The following is a 16,209-nucleotide window of genomic DNA, read 5'->3' as shown; positions in this document are numbered from 1 at the left end:
ACAGTAGCAAATTTACAGTTATGAAGTAGCAACAAGAATAATCTTATGATTGGGGGTCACTGCAACATGAGGAACCATATTAAAAGGCTGCAACATGAGGAAGGTTGAGAACCGCTGGTCTGGGGGGGTGTACACAGGGAGCAGACAGAGGAAGAGAGGATGGGGCCCAGGGCTCTTGAGCATCCTGGCCTAGGTGAGCCCATGTATTAGAGAATGTTGTTTGCTTTTCTTTAATACAGGCATAGTGGCACATGCCTGTCATCCCGCACTTTGGAGGTTGAGGCAGGAGGATCAGGAGTTCAAGAAGATTGCCCTTAGCTGTATAATGATCTGGTGGTCAGCCTGGGCTACTTGAGACCCTGTCTCTAATTAAGCATCTTCTTTTTTGTTTTTTCTCCTTCTGGGGCTGGGGATGGACTCCAGGGTCTGCCTCCACACACTAGGATAGACTGGCATCCACTCCTGAGCTACACATCCCCATCCTTTAAAAAAAAAAATCTTAAAGCTGCTGGGTTTCAGCAGTTTGACCCTGAAGTAACTAAAGGAGGATTAGGGGACCAGGACTTTTAAAGGAGAGAACGGCAGTACCCATACACCTTTGGCCCCAGCCCTCAGGAGCAGAGGCAGGCAGAGCTCAGAGTTCGAGGCCTTGAAAAACAGAGAAACAAGATCTGAAAATTGGAAGGACTTTCTTAGTGTTCCGCAACCATCCCCAAAATCTGTGTTTTCCTCCAGCAGCTGCTAGAATTCCCTGGAGACAGAGGCCTTAACTCGATTTCTTTTGTGGTCAACTCTTTCCTTGCAGACCCTGCCATCACATTTCCTCCTTCTGGAAGCCTGCCCTGATTGCCTTTACTATCTCTGCAGAAGTGGAGTTTTGCGCAAATGCCCTAGGGGTGTGCTGCTGAGAGGGCACAGCCCCCTGTGATGCGGAACCCCACACCCAGGTTCATCAGTTCGGTGAGCTTACCTTTCCTTCCAGATGAGAGGGAGGGCAGGCGCTCGTGACTGGCGATGGGAAGTCAGGATTGAGAAGACTTGGGTGCATCTCTTTTCCATCCCAGGCCTTGGTCTCTGCTGTTGTAGTTAAAAGGTGAGAGTAGGGAGGACATGCCAGCGTGGAGGTGTTTCTTCTGAGCTGGTACAGGAGCACCACCGAGGGGCTTCTGAGGTCTGTCTGGCCTCTGGAAACAAGGTAGACTCTTGGTGTCTGCTGTAGGCAGATGGTGAAGAAAGGTGGAGGAACCTCAGTCACTTGCTATCCCTTGTGCCTCACAGTGCAGGCACCCCGGGGTGAGGTCCTTGTAAAAGTGGGCCGTTACGTTCGTCTTGGGCCTTTGGGTGCTTCATTGACTGCCAAGAAAAACTTCCTGACTTGTCAGTCACATAGTCAAAGGGGCAGAAGGCCGCAGGGGCCTTGCAGTGCCTTGAGACCTGCTCCAGGAATTGTAGTGTCCCTAGGGGTAGCAAGACCCCAGGTAGAGGCTCCCCTCCGAGGGCAGAAAAGGAAACAGGACTGCCGTGTAGTGGGTGGGAGCTCACTGCCAAGTCAGGCTCTGTCATTGGAGGGCATCACAAGAGGGCCCCGGCCTTAATGTGTCGTGAACTGGGCAGGGAAAGGGTCCAGCTCAAGCAGGGGAATGTGATGTGACCTTCATGGAAAGGACATTATGTAGTTCATCCGGCAATCATTTGAGCCATCAGTATATGGCATGCTGTGTTTAGGGTTCTCTCAGGCCTCACTAGATCATGTCTCTGCCGCCTCCCCTTCCACGTCCCTGTGATCTGAGGGCTCAGAGGGTTGCTTTGCAATGAACTTCCTTCCTCTGGGACCCAGTGTGATTGATCCCTATGCTTGTGGCTTTCCTGCAGAGATGACTTAGAGACAGGCATTGTTGTTATCCCCCGCCACCATCCTTCCTTGTTTTGAGACAGGGTCCAATATAACCAGGCTGGCTCTGAACTCATTATTTAACCGAGGATGACCTTGAACTTCTGTCCCACTGTCTCTACCCAAGTGCTGAGATCACAGGTCTGCCAGCTAGACAAGCCCTCTGCCGGCTGAGTTATATCCTCAGCCCAAAAATCCTAGTTCTGAGTCTTCCACTGACGCAGACAGTCTCAGACTTGGCTCCCTTGACAAAAGGACTTTTTCAGAGCACCTAGTGTGACCCCTTCCATGTTCCACAAAGATGAAAAGGCCAGGACCCAGAAAAGAACACGGGAGGAATCAACTTCTGTTCGGATCCACGCTCTGATGCCCAACCCTCCCGGATTTCTGTGCCCTGGTGCTTTAGGTCTGGCTCCTCCTACCTTCATGGGGAGTGGCCTGCAGACGGGGTCACCCAAGCCTTCATCAGCTCTTCAGGTGTGTGCTTGAAGGTGAGAGCATGGTTCTGTATGGTACAAAGTCCCGGATGCCAGTCCACTTGTCGATCTGTTTATTATTCATGAGGAAACATGAACTCCCAGATTGGCAGAGTCTGGAATTCTGTCCCTTCTCACCCCTCAAGTGTCCTGGAGGCCCACCAGGGAGCTGTGTGCTTGTAAGCTCTAGTCTAGTGTTTCTGTCCCTTAAATGCTCACACAGGCTTGGGGAACTTGGGCCACAAAGGGTTTTCTCACAGAACCCAGAGATTCAGGTGCCTCCTGCCCTGGAGGGTGGGCCCTGGCTTTGGATGAGGTCTGCACTTAGGGGCAGGGGCTACTGAGCATGTAGGCCTCTTTGTAGACGCAGGAGATTTGGGTTCGAATCCAGGCCTTGTTACTTCTACTAGGAGAGTGGGGCAAGGAGACCTCTGATTCTCTGAGACTCTGTTCGCAGCTGCCCTGAGGAGATAACGAGGCCCCTCTCAGAACCACCGTAGTGGGCAGATTAGACTCACGCTGTGGCAGATTCACAACACCAGATAAACCCTGTCCCGTCTTGCGCCAGAAGACTGACTGTACGATACCCCCAAACCCTCACACACTGGCACAAGAACTGGAAACTAAACAGAAGAGATTGTCCCAGGCCACAGGGACTTTCCGTTAGCTCTTAGGTTGATGGCGGGTGAGAAATACAACCCCAGACTCTGCAACGCCACGGGGGAAAGCAGTCCACAGCCCCAAAGAAGGCAAAAGGAGGCCTTGACTCACCCTCTTCTATTCAGCCTTAGTTCACTGGTCTAGCAAGAGCCACGCTGGCGGGAGACAGGTAGCCGTGCTCAGAGGTGTGGGGGCTGTCTTCCTTGGCAGCCAGAAAAAAGGCCACCCTCTTCCACCTTCACTTCCCCTCCCCCCTTCACATCCTTTTGAAAAGTCAGGCTCCCTCAAGCAAAATGTCCTGACCCCTGGGATGCACAGCCAGCCCAGGAAGAGAGTGGATGCCAGTGTAGAACAAGGGTGGGCCAGAGAATGAAGGGCCGGGTTTCTTACTATGCCTGAGCAGATGCCAGCTGAGCGGCTTGGTACCTAACAGCCAAGTCATAGAGCTTTGTGGCTGGAGACCCCAGTTCTGGGGCCGGAGCGATGACTAAGCGGGTAAAAGACTCGCTGTGTAGACATGAGGGCCCGATGTCAGACCTCAGCTGGTCAAGCCAAGTTATTGGGCTCCTTGTTCAGCAAGAGACCCTGTCATAGAAAACACGGTAGAGGATGGTGGTTGAGGGTGACCCTGGGCACTGGCCTCTACACATACAGACACCAAGACACCCCAGCTCTGTGTAAGACAGGCCCGCAGATGCCTATCCCCCCCCCCCCCGTGTTCTCAGAGCCCTCTGTCCTCCTCTTCCCTGGCTCTTATCGTAACCACCATTAAATATTTAATGGTGTAATTAGTTATTTACTGTCTGTCTCCCCTCCTGGACTGGAGGTCTTGGGAGGGCAGGACCAAGTGGACCTGGCTGGCTGCTGCTGCATCCCTGGCACTCAGTCCTAGCCTTGGAATTTTAGGAAATTAAACATTTGTTGAATGCAGTTAATGAGGACAGTAAATTTTTATACTTTGGAAAGGGATTTGGCAATATAACCCAAGAATTTCTTTTAAAAGCCCTAATATCAGGCAGGATGCTTTTGGATTTAATGGAGAACACTGATTCACACTGGCTCAAGCATAGAACACATCTTCTTTCTGAACTGAGTACGAGAGAAAAATGGGCTCCAGGTCTGGCCCTGTGGTCCTCTGCAGCACTGGGTTGGGAGGTGAATTATTTGAGCCCTGGTCAGATGCCTACTTCTTAACAAATAACTTGCTGACAAGAAAGCCCTTCACCTTAAGCTAATCAGAATGTGCTCAGAAACAAGATAGGGTAGCGCCTGGCCAAAGCCGTTGTCTGCCAGCCAGCAAGGATGGGGCTGGGGGTCTGGGAAACTCCCAGCATTCTACACACACACACACACACACACACACATCACCTGCTAATCCATTGCTAAGGAAATCGGAACCAGTGCAGGAAGATGCTCATCTCAGTGTTTGCTTGTTTTCTTTGAGACAGGGTCTCTTGGAGCCCAGTCTGGTGTGACCCTGAACTCCTGATCCTCCTGACTCCACCTCCCAAGGGCTGGAATCACAGGCATGACCCACGCGCCTGCCTTCGGTGTTTATTTAAAAGAGAGAAGAGGCCGGGCGGTGGTGGCGCACACCTTTAATCCCAGCACTTGGGAGGCAGAGGCAGGTGAATCTCTGTGAGTTCGAGACCAGCCTGGTCTACAAGAGCTTGTTCCAGGACAGGCTCCAAAGCCACAGAGAAACCCTGTCTCGAAAAACCAAAATAAATAAATAAATAAATAAACAAACAAACAAACAAATAAATAAATAAATAAATAAATGAGAGAAGAGAGAAACTTGGATCAGATTCAGGAAGTAGCTGCATTGAAATATTTAAGTCAATTATGTGCCGTCTGTAACAGGGACGATTACAGTGGCATTGAAACATTTACACAAAGTGTTAATGACGTTGGGAAATGCTACGATGTGATATTAGGTGAGAAATACCAGGATTTAAAATCGTATTTACAATATGAGTCCAATTGTTTTTTTTAAGAGCACAGAATGGAGCTGGGTTCAGTACTGGCAGTGAGGCCTCTCTGAAGTATGGGGACTGTGATTTTTTGACTGCACTTTCGGCTTTTCTGGGCCAGCCCCTTCTCTTCTGCCCAGCACAGACTTTCGTTCCTGCCCTTGTCACTCCCTGTGACAGCACCCCGCCTTGGGCCTGTCCTCTGCGCTTTATACCCAGCCCCTTATTTAGTCCTTACAGCCGTCCTGGGAAGTAAAAGGGCTTTGATGTTTTTGTTGTTGTTTTGCTAAGGTATTTATGGAAACTCCAACATGTTTGGGCACAGAGTCACCAAGCTAGTGTATGGGAGCCTTTGGAGTCCCACCCCAGCCTGTCTGTACTCCGAATGAGGTTGTCTCCTGCTTGCCCATAGCCAGACAGTAAAGGTCCCATTTTTCTTCTCGAGGTTTTGTTTGTTTTATTTGGCATATTAAATTTTAAAATTACATTCATTTAGTGTGGAGGTGGTGCTCCTGTACCACAGTTTGTGTGGGGAGGTTAGAGGTCACCTTTTGGCAGTTGAGCTCCCTAGGACTGTGTGACTTCCAAGGGTAGAACTGAGGTTAGGCTTGGCAGCAGGCCCCTTACCCACAGAACCAGGCCCTGGCCTTGGTTTTGATTGTTGCAGTGCTGGGAGGCACGGGTGTGTGTGTGAGAGAGAGAGAGTCACGCCCCAGGCCTCATATACACTAGACAGGTGACGGCACCCCATTTATTGAGTCAGACTTGGAGATTTATTTGTTCATGTCATCCTTACCACCTCAGAGAGACCAAGCGAATGACCCAGAGTCACACAGCTAGGAAGTGGTGGGGTGCAGGAGAGTCACGTGGTGTCATGTGGGATCTCTTTTTCTCCCACCCACCTTCAGAACTGCCTGAAGCCTTGCCGCCCTGGGGACCATGTTTAACGGGGAGCCTGGTCCAGCCTCAGCTGGGGCCTCCAGGAATGTGGTACGGAGCTCCAGCATCAGCGGCGAGATCTGTGGATCCCAGCAAGCTGGGGGTGGGGCCGGGACCACCACGGCCAAGAAACGACGCAGCAGCCTGGGAGCCAAGATGGTGGCTATCGTCGGCCTGACCCAGTGGAGCAAAAGCACACTGCAGCTCCCCCAGCCTGGTGAGGGGTGTGGGCACCAAGAGGTGGGGAAGGGGGAGCGGAGGAGGGGAGCATGTTGTTGAGTCCCCAGCAACTAAGGGTAGATGCACACTCTGTGGGTGCTTTATGAGTTGGTGTGTGTAATGTTCTGTAGTCCTCAGTGGCCGACAGTAACAGCCCAGAGAGGGAAAGTCAGGTGCTTCAGAGTGCACAGCGGAGGGTGGTGGCATCCGGACTGAAGCCCCAGTTCCCTCCCAGTTCCTGCTCTTTTCATGCTGCCGCCTCCACACACCGACTTCCGCATTTATCAGAAGTTATCTGAAACAGCCATGCTAAGGGACCCCACACTTTTGTAGACACACACATCCTCACAATCCTGTTATATTTGTCATTTCTCAGTCCCTGTAGGACAAATAGCCCTGCAAATATAGTTGCATAGTCTCACAGAGGTGTTGCAAAGTCACAAGAGAGGGGCATGAACACATGGCTCTTGCAGTGGCATGTCTAGAGTGTTCATTTGCTCAGGAAAGCATGGTCCAGTTATTCTCATTACACTGTCCGTGGTCACAAATAAACTCGAAATACGGTTCTCTGAACACAGACAAAAAGGCCCACGTCACTCAGATGCACACGCACCTCACAGAGCCACACGTGTGCCTTAGCCGACACATGCGCCTATGGAGGGTACGCATTTTCAGACATCTGCCTACAGAAGTTCAGACTTGGGGGGGACCCACCTTGTCTCACACAGCAACATGTGGCCCCCACCTCACAAAGGAACCACTTCTCCCCACCCAGACCACCATTTGTGGCAGTGGTCCAGACACCAGCTGGCTTTGTTTTAAATCTCTTCCTGCTTATTTTGCTCAGAGTAACAACTTCCCCCAAAAACCTTCAAGTAGGCAGCTGGACGGGGGTGGGGAAGGGTAGAAAGCCAGAGTATCAGGGAGGATGCTCATCAAGACGCCGCATTGGGGCTGGTATTTGGGGGTGCTTTTCCAGACCTTAAAATAGATTTTTACAAAGCTGTCTACAGAACACGGGGGATGGTCTTTTCCAGCGCTCCAGCTCCATGTGCTTTCTGCTCAGGGAGAGACTAGATAGGCAGGGTCTTGAGGTTATTAGTGCCTTTGGGTGGGCAGTGTAGGCTTGAAAGGAGGGAGCAGGGAGGTGGGAAGTTGGACTGGGACAAGGAGGGCTGGGATAAAAGAATTATTACAAAGTCCTGGACATGTTGAACCCCGGAGGTCTGTGTCTGGTATTGTAAGCACAGGAATCCACCTCCAGACCCCACAGACATCTCCCACGCAAAGTGATTAGAAGAGACAGTCTCCAAGGCCAAGGCAGGGCCTGAATCACTGGGAGTCATTGGAGGGGTCTGCTGTGGCTTCAGACAGCAGCAGGCTGGGGTGGGAGCAGATTCCAGGACAACCTGCTGCCTTGGCGAGAGACAAACGACGCTGGGCCCTCTGGACGCCTTGTCTTGGTGGGATATAAGGACATGACTAAAGGCTCAAGGTCTGGGGCTAGGGGAATTGCCCAGATGTCTTTCCAAGTGCAGGTCCCTGTGAATCATCTAATCACGGAATGTCATAGCAGGAAGGGCCCTCGAGGTCATCCTGTCTGATGTACTCATTTATCTATGAGACTTCCAGAGCCCAAGGAGAAGGCCCTTCCCTGGAGAATGACCTCAGGCTGGCCTTTGCAGCCACGCCCCATCATTACTAGCCGGGTAGTTCAGGCAAGCTGCTTCACGTCTCTGAGTCTGCTGTTTGTTTGTTGAAGACAGAATAGATGCTTATAGAGCTATCCAGGATTAAATAAGATAGATGTGCAAAGGTATCCAGCCTCTCGTGCATGGTACATGGGAGGCACTCAGAAAAGTGTTGGTACTTTTTTATTATTTTTAATGGTGTGCGTGTGTGTCTGTGTGTATGCATGCACGTGTGCATATGTTCATATATCCGTGCATGTACACGTGCAAGTTTTGAGTATGCCAGCGCTTCAGCTTGGAGCATCATCCTGGCTGGGAGACTCTGGGACTACAGGCCAGTATGTGGTCACTTCACCAGGGATTGCTGCTCTGAGAAGAGATCTCAGAAGGGTGCCCCTGTTGCCCCAAGTGGAACAGCTGGATTCCCTGTAGGGCTGGGCTATGGGGAGTCAGGAAGAATTCCCCTCCTGGGTCTAGCCCTTGGGGCTCTTGGCCTTCTCTTGCAAGAACCCTACTCCCCCAGTTCATCAATACCCTTTTCCTCTTGGTTCCTTTGCCCGTTTACATAGTCTGGTCCCCCTAGGCCTCTGCCTGTCTGCCTGCTTCCTGTTTGTCATTATGCTGCCCTATTGCAGGCCTCCAGAATCTCACCCTGTGCTTGAGAGGGCTAGGTCTGGCTTCAGAGCTCTCCATGGAACTTTCCGGTCGGGCCTCAGTTTCCTCTTCTGTAAAATGGAGCTAACAATGCACTCTCCCAACTTCCTTTGGGATCTGTCAGTTCTCTAAAATGTAGGAGCAATGAAGGGTGGGGTTGGAGTTTTAGGGTCCTAGGATCTAAGTAAAATCAGGCCTGGCATTAGACTGAGCCCATATGGAGTCATGCGGGGTGGAAGCAGCCTCTTTCTAAATGTTCAGTACCAAGGACAGAGATCTTCCTGCCTGAGCCTAAGATGTTACCACAAGCCAGACTGCCCATCTTCTGCATGTGATGGGACAAGGAACACTGAATTATTGCAACCACTTGGACCAGTTCTAGAGAGAAACCATAAAGTATTCCTTGGGTCAGCAGGGGCCGAGGCTGGACAGGAACCAAGCCAGTGGGAGGATTTTTCTCTTGAGTTTGCAAGACCTTTCCCCCTTCCCCTGAAGACACGGGAGTTTAATCTCTGCTGAGTCACAGCTCCAAGAGAGGAAGCATCAAGGAGGACAAGTGACATATCAGCAGGCAAGGAGTCTGAGGGCCTGGTGGCCTGTGGAATTGGGGAGGAGCCCGGAGAAGTGTATCTGACCTTTCAGGATTCTGCGCAGTTCCCACTCACGGGTGCTCACACTGCGTTGGGCAAGTCTTATCTAAGAAGGTAATTTCACTTCCAAATGGGCCAGAGCTTTCCCAGGCTCTAAAAGAGCGTGTGTTGAGGGGGTGAAGATGTGAGGGGGAGGCAGAGTGACTTTCAGCCCCCCCTTCCACACAGCCATCTGTCTTCTAACTGGGTTAGAGGGGGTGAGGCAATTAGGAGCCGGGGACGGAGAGAGTCCCATGGTAGGTCACATGCCATGTGTGGGTGGACATCGTTATGTGTGGTGAGTAGCCGGGCTCAGTTCTAGGTATTAAAGATCACCTATATATAACTTGTCTGACAGTGTACATTATGTCCATGTAAGATCCGGAGGACCAGTGTAACTTTGTATAAACAGACACATGATATCATACATGAGATTATTGCATTTATATATGTGATAATAAGCATTCCTGTGTGTCTGTTTTATACATATGTAAGAGAAATATGCCTGAGCTAAAATGACTGTGTATGTGTGTGTGTGTATGTGTGTGTGTCACAGTGGCTTGTGTTGCATTTGGAGAACACATCTTTCTGCACGTTGCCCCTGTTCTCATCACCCCACCTCCACCACCCTGTCTGTTAGTATTTGCCCTCCTGACCTCTCATCCAGTGGGGACATCCTGAATGGTAAGTAGGGCAAGGCAGGAAGAATAGCCCTTCCTTTCCCAAGCCGTGGACTTGAACATTCTCTCTCCAGCCCTCTATCGACTGCCTTCAGGGATAAGTGTGCTGCCACCCTGCCCTAGGCACCCTTGCAGGCCACTCAACTGACAGTTTTCTTGGGCCTATAACTGGTGGCAGCAAATGGCTCCTTTGGTACAGTCTCTGAGTGCCACTTCTCTCCCCGTCAAGTTGCTCAGCAGTCAAGCTTTAGCAGGGGAGTCCCTGCAAAGCCCAGCCTGTCTCCCCCCCACCCCCCGCCCAGGAGAAGAGCTGTCTAGAGGGACCACACTGCAATGCTAAGGAGGTTGCCATGGAAACCCAGGCAGGCTGGTGTGCTACTCAGAGAGGGAAAGTGCCCTGTGTTTCCTGCCAGGCTGAGGATGGGGCTGGGGGCCCCTGAGTAGAAGGTGCAGAGACAGGGTAAAGGGTTCTGCTGTGGACATTCTCAAATTCAGTATCAGCCCAGGTCAAGCTAGCCACTCCACCCCTCCTGGAGTCTCGCCTTGCAAGGTCCAACTTGACATTTGTGATGCTCTCCGTTTTAGACTTACCTCAAGGAGGCAAGTTTCAAATGGTCAGGCTTCCAATGGGGTTTTTCTAGGGCAGCAGAGAGGCGGTCTTTGAGTCTGGTAGGATATCCAAAAGAGGGAAAGTAAATCTGGAAATCCCAGAACAGACAAACTTTCCAGAAATGAGAGAAAGGGACTCAGACTGAAACAGAATGGAAAGGCAGAGTTAAGAGAACCTAGTGGAGAGGGAGGGCTCCAAGGTCACAGGACCTGTAGCTAGCTGCATTCTATTGGGGCACACAGCATGTCCCTGGGCAGCTTTCTCTGTACCATGACCCTGGGCTTGACCAGTCTTAGGGTCAGCTCAATGGTGTCCCAGCCTTAGCAGGTCTCCCCACCCGCTTCTGCCCAGAAGATCACTTTGGTAGCACTTTTCGAGAAGCCTAGGCCATATTTTGACCTTGTTCCCTCTCTCTCCTCGGGTCGGGGACCCCAGAAGGGGCCACTAAGAAGCTGCGCAGCAACATCCGACGGAGCACGGAGACCGGCGTTGCAGTGGAGATGCGGAGCCGTGTTACACGCCAGGGCAGTCGGGAGTCTACAGATGGAAGCACCAACAGCAACAGCTCCGAGGGCACGTGCGTTCACCTGCCAACTTGGTTTCCAGCCAAGATGTTTGCATACCTCTCTGCCCCAGCCTCCCTTCCCCTCTCCTAGATATCTGGTCCCCGGGTCCCAGGTCTTCCCATGGCCCCCAGCAGAACACCTCAGAGGAGCACATCATTGGGTCTTTTGTTTCAGAAGGGACACGGGCTTCCTGCCTCCCGCCCTCCCATCACCTGCCCTGCTCCAGAGGAGATGAGCAGAAAGGAAAATGTAACCCTAAATTCCTTTTAAGCCTAAGCTCGTTTTCGTGGCTTAGTTGTGTGAAGTCTCTATGAATCACCTTGTTTGGAGATTAAGGGACGAAACTGGACTAGATCCGTGTGTTCAGAACTGTCACATCTTACCTTGGGACTCCTAGGCAGGAAGGAGAATCGCTGTGGTGGGTCAAAAGCAGCATTAGAGGAAGAAATAGAAAACGCAGGGGCGCCTGTGTGGCAGGGGAGGAGGACGGCCGGGAGACCTTAGTTGAGCTCTTCATCCAGGATACACGTAGGTCAGCAGTGCGCTGCGGTGTTGAGAGGCCCTTTTCCTTCTGCATGTGAGCTGGAGTAAGCGTTTGAAAGTCAGCGCTTACACTGCAGCTCTGTTCAAAATCAGAGTTTGTAGATTTTCTGCTTCTGTTTCATCAAGGCCCTATTATTTTCAGTCTCGAGATCCTGTGGCTTATTTAATATTGAGTTATTGTCTCTCACCACTGTACAGTGAGCCCTTGGCATCCCTATGGGATTGGTTCCAAGACCTCGCATGGACCTAAAACCCACAGCTTCTTGAATCCCTTAAATACACTGGCATAGTGTTTGCACAGTACCTGGACACATCTTCCTGTGTACATCACATCCTCTCTCGATCACTTGTAACACTCAGTCAAAGCTAAATGCAGTAGAGATACTCGTTACACAGGAATCTCTGTAAAGCTCAGGCTGGCGTTGAATTCGGAATTCTCCTGCCTTAGCCTCCTGAGCACAGGCACTATAGGTGTATACCCCAATTCCCAGCCTAGATGGTATTGTTTAAAGAATAATGATAAAAAAAATCTGTTTGTGCCCAGTACAGACAACTTTTTTCTTCATACTTTCAATCTATGGTTGATTGAATCCACAGATGCAAAAGCCATAGACACCAACAGCCAACTATATCTTCTAACGTGGAAACAAGTAGCCATTAGTGTTTACTACCTCCTACCTTGTCCACAGCATTGACGGTACCTCAGGCTAGTGACTCCCTGCCTGGATGCCATGTGCCATGATTTAACACTTGTACGCACCCTGAGTGAGTGCGGACAGCACCAGTGTCTCCTTTTACAAGTGAGGGAACTGGGGCTCCTGGACGGCAGAGGCTCTTTACCCACAGGCACACCTGTTAGGACACAAGCCATTGTCTACACCAAGGTCACTTGGTTCCATAACCTTTATTCATAATCTCTGAACTGTATACTAGTCCCCCCCACCCCTGCCCCACTCCTGAGACTGAGTCTGCACCTCTCCGTTTCCTCTGAGGCCCACTGTCCTCAGAATGTGACACGAGGAGTGGCTGTGGTGGTGCAGACCTGTAAACCCACTCCTGAGAGGTGGAGGCAGGACCAAGAGTTTAAGGTCAGAGACTTAACTACATAGTGCATTCCAAACCAGCCTGGACTACAAGAGGCATTATGTCAGTGAAAGAGGGGTGGGTGGAGAGAGCAAGAGGAAGACCAGAACATGAGAGGGCTGGGGAGCGGGTCAGTCAGTAACATGCTTGCTGTACAAGCATGGGAAACTGAGTGGGGTCTCCAGCACCCATGTTAAAAGGCTGGACGTAATTGTGCACATGCCTATAATCCCATTATTGAGGAGACAGACAGGATCTCTAGGGCTTGCTAGCAGCCAGTCTTTCCAAATCTACAGACTCTAGGTTCAGTGAAAGATTATCTAAACAATTAAGGTAGAAAGTGATTGAGGAAGATACCCAATGATGGCCTCTGGCTCTTGAACACACACACACACACACACACACACACACACAGAGCAAGCATGCACATATATACCCATCTTAATCCACAAAAAGAATGACACTAGGCTATTGTTGATCATGGTTAATAAAAGTAGATGCCTTGAAGCCACTTCCTGAAGGTGGAAGATGAGCCTTGTAAGAGAAACGCGGGTTCTGTCCCATAAACCCATTGCCCCCTGCCCGTCACTGACCACTGGAGTCCCAATTCCAAACTGTCCAACAGGTGTTCGTCTCTGACCCACCTTTTATGGCGGCCACTAAGAAAGCTGCATATTCTAGTTCATGTGGCCCTTGAGCAAGCTGTCCCTGTTGACTGTACTCAGAACATCTGGGTCTAAGGACATGAAGGCAGTGGAGGCAGAATCAAAATTCATTGCCATTTGTTGTATCTCATGTTTCTAGAACTTTTCCTTCACACCATCCCCCAACGAGCCAGGTATCATCCCTGTTGCAGACAAGCCTAGTCTCTTACCTCTTGGAAATGCCTGTGTCATCTGTAAAATTGGATACTGGCTCCTACTACACAGCCTGGTTGTAAGGATTAGTGATACAAGGCTCGCGTACCGTTCAATGCGCCGCTGGCAGCTAGCCCACTTTCAGTCACTGTCGGTTTTTCTTGTTACTGTTTTCAGCCCCTCCCCTCCAGTCACAGACCACCCACAATCACCTGCCATTCATCACAACCTCATCGTTAGGTTATTTTGGTCCCTGCTGCCGTTTTGAGAACCACCTCACCTTATTGACTTGAATTTTAAATTTCTGGTTTAAAAAAAAAAAAATCAAACCTCAGTTCTTGGAACTCATTCCAGGCCGTAAGAGTCCATCCAGCTTGTCTCTCATTGTTGGCTTTGGCATGCTTTCATGGGGATGCCTGTGTCCAGCAAGCCCTGCCCTCTAACGCTCACTTCAGAAATCTCTGGGGCTTGGGCTGGGATGTAGCTCAATTGGTAGTATGTTTGTCCAGCATGCACAAAGCTCCCGGGTCCGTCCCTAGCACTGTGTAAGCTGAGCATGCTGGTACATGCCTGCATTCCCAGAAGGCAGAGTTGTCATGATCAGGAATTCAGGGTCAACCTTGACTACATCATGAGTCTGGGGCCAGCTTGGGATGCACAGGACCTTGTTTCAAAAAATAAGAATTCAATGTCTTAAATATCTTCATTAGTCCCTCCCTCCCTTCCTCCTTCCCTCCCCCCCCCTCTTTTGTGCGGTTTTTTGAGACACAGTTTCTTTGTAACTTTGGAGCCTGTCCTGGAACTCGCTCTTGTAGACCAGGCTGGCCTCAAACTCACAGAGATCCGCTTGCCTCTGGCTCCTAAGTGCTGGGATTAAAGGTGTGTACCACCTGGCTTCTTCATTAGTCTCTTTAATGATATCAAAATATCTTTCTCCAAGCCAGACACTGTAGTACCTGCTTGTTACCCACTTGGGAGACTGAGGCAGGATGGTCATGACTCTGAGGCTAGCCTTGGCTACGTAGTGAAGTCTAGGTCAGCCAGAAGTACACAGTGGGACTGTCTAAATCATGAAGACTGAAATATCTTTAATGTGCAGCAATGAATAAGTGTTCACTCCCAGTTAGAGTGATGTAGTCACACTGTCTAGGTGAGAAACGGAGCCATGGCTCCCCACATGCAGGGCCCCTGCATCCGTCCTCACCGCTCGCCCCCCTGCTGCCCTCACGTGCCCTCTGCTTTCTTCTGCAGGTTTATTTTTCCCACACGGCTTGGAGCTGAAAGCCAGTTCAGTGATTTTCTGGATGGCCTGGGACCAGCCCAGATTGTGGGGCGACAAACACTGGCAACACCTCCCATGGGTAAGTCTTGCGGAGGAAGGACAAGCAGGGGGGCACAGCAGAAGGAGCTCAGTGGGGCCCTGTGTGTGGTAGGGCAGGCAGCAGGAAGGACAAGAGCCTCAGCCTTCCTCTCCTCGCTGCTCAGCAGCAGCTTTTCCAGACATGTGTGTGGGTCGTGTGTGTGTGTGTGTCCCAGTCACCCTCCCCTGCTGTGTAAACCGAGTCACAGTGTTGGCTCCTGCTGACCTTCTCCACTTCCCTTCTCTACCCCTTGGTTTCCTCGTCGGGGAAAATGGTATCAGCAATCCTGCTTTGTTCTCCAGTCTCAGAACCCTTCCTGAGCTCCTGCTAGATACTTTCTGTAAAGCATTTTAATGTTCTCCTTAGGAGCTGTGGCTAATTGGACCTGTTACTCCCAGCAGCCTCTGGCACCAGGGGACCTTTAGCCATTTTCTCATCTCTTCCTGGCAGCTAGGAAGTGCTTCTCAAAGCCCACATCGGGTCCTCTTAGCAGCTCTCAGGGCTTCCGTTCCCATGACCAGGCAGGCCTCCCCATCAGTCTGACCTGAACTTTGTCTGATCCAGGTGTCTCGTCTCAGCTCTGTTATGACGGTTCTTGACTTTTTGGCCCTCACGGCAGGAGAGGGAAATGAGCCCAGTGGAGCTGGGATTCTGGGATGGTTTAGAACTCTGTATGTGGCACTGTTCTTTCCTTGGGGGAGGGATCCCCAAGACCCTCAGAGTTAAGGTCCACTCTCTTCTGGCCCTAGGTATTGGATTTGTTTAATTCTAAGATTTCGGTTGGTACTGGAGCCTGCTCAAGATCCTTACCCCTTATCCCTATGAACACTGAGAAGTGCCAGCCATTTCCATGTCTTCAGTGACCCTTCAGAACCTAGAATATTTTGTGTGTGGTGCCCCCTTGTGTTCCAAACCAGGAAAGACAAGTGTACATTCACGTAGGCATCTCGTGATAGGTTGAGATTCTTTGGTCTCATGGCCGAGGCCAGCAATCTCTCACTGGAGAGAGAAGGGTGAGCTGCAGGGTGTCTCTGGATGTGGTGAATCCTACCTCCAAAGTATGCAGGTACCAATAACATGGTGGCTCTGATGTTTGACTGAACTCTCTCACCCATTTAATATTTGGGGGGTGGGGTAGACAGACCAAGTTTATAATTCTACACCCATTTGAAGAGTGTTCCAAACAACTACTATAGCTCACCCACGATGAAGTCAGCCTGACCGAAGCCTTTCCCGTTTTGGAGTGAGTTAAGAACTCTCAGCTTTCAGCACGCTGGTGGTGGGGCCTCCCTGCTCCCTTTGTCCAGGGTCAAAGACGTCCTGGGCAGGCTCACAGTTTGGCATCTCTTTGCATGGATACTCTTGTATCTGTCTGAC

General features: G+C 50.8%; 1 protein-coding gene across 2 annotated transcripts in view; it reads left to right on the top strand.

Moving 5' to 3' along the window:
• Positions 1–16,209, top strand: part of Rims3 (regulating synaptic membrane exocytosis 3) — a 41,644-nt gene that overhangs the window by 17,780 nt on the left and 7,655 nt on the right. The window contains exons 2-5 of one of the 2 annotated variants that reach the window (XM_057784731.1): positions 806–960; positions 5,909–6,156; positions 10,858–10,999; positions 14,723–14,832. In XM_057784731.1, the coding sequence (XP_057640714.1) occupies positions 5,940–6,156; positions 10,858–10,999; positions 14,723–14,832 (469 nt within the window). In that variant the 5' untranslated portion in view covers positions 806–960; positions 5,909–5,939. The remainder of the gene's footprint in view (positions 1–805; positions 961–5,908; positions 6,157–10,857; positions 11,000–14,722; positions 14,833–16,209) is intronic. The other variant, XM_057784732.1, reaches the window with a different exon arrangement.

Source organism: Chionomys nivalis, chromosome 11 (assembly GCF_950005125.1).
Source record: "Chionomys nivalis chromosome 11, mChiNiv1.1, whole genome shotgun sequence".
Lineage (NCBI taxonomy): Eukaryota > Metazoa > Chordata > Mammalia > Rodentia > Cricetidae > Chionomys > Chionomys nivalis.
Note: the sequence above shows the minus strand (reverse complement) of the source record. Positions and strands in the feature narration are given on the sequence as shown.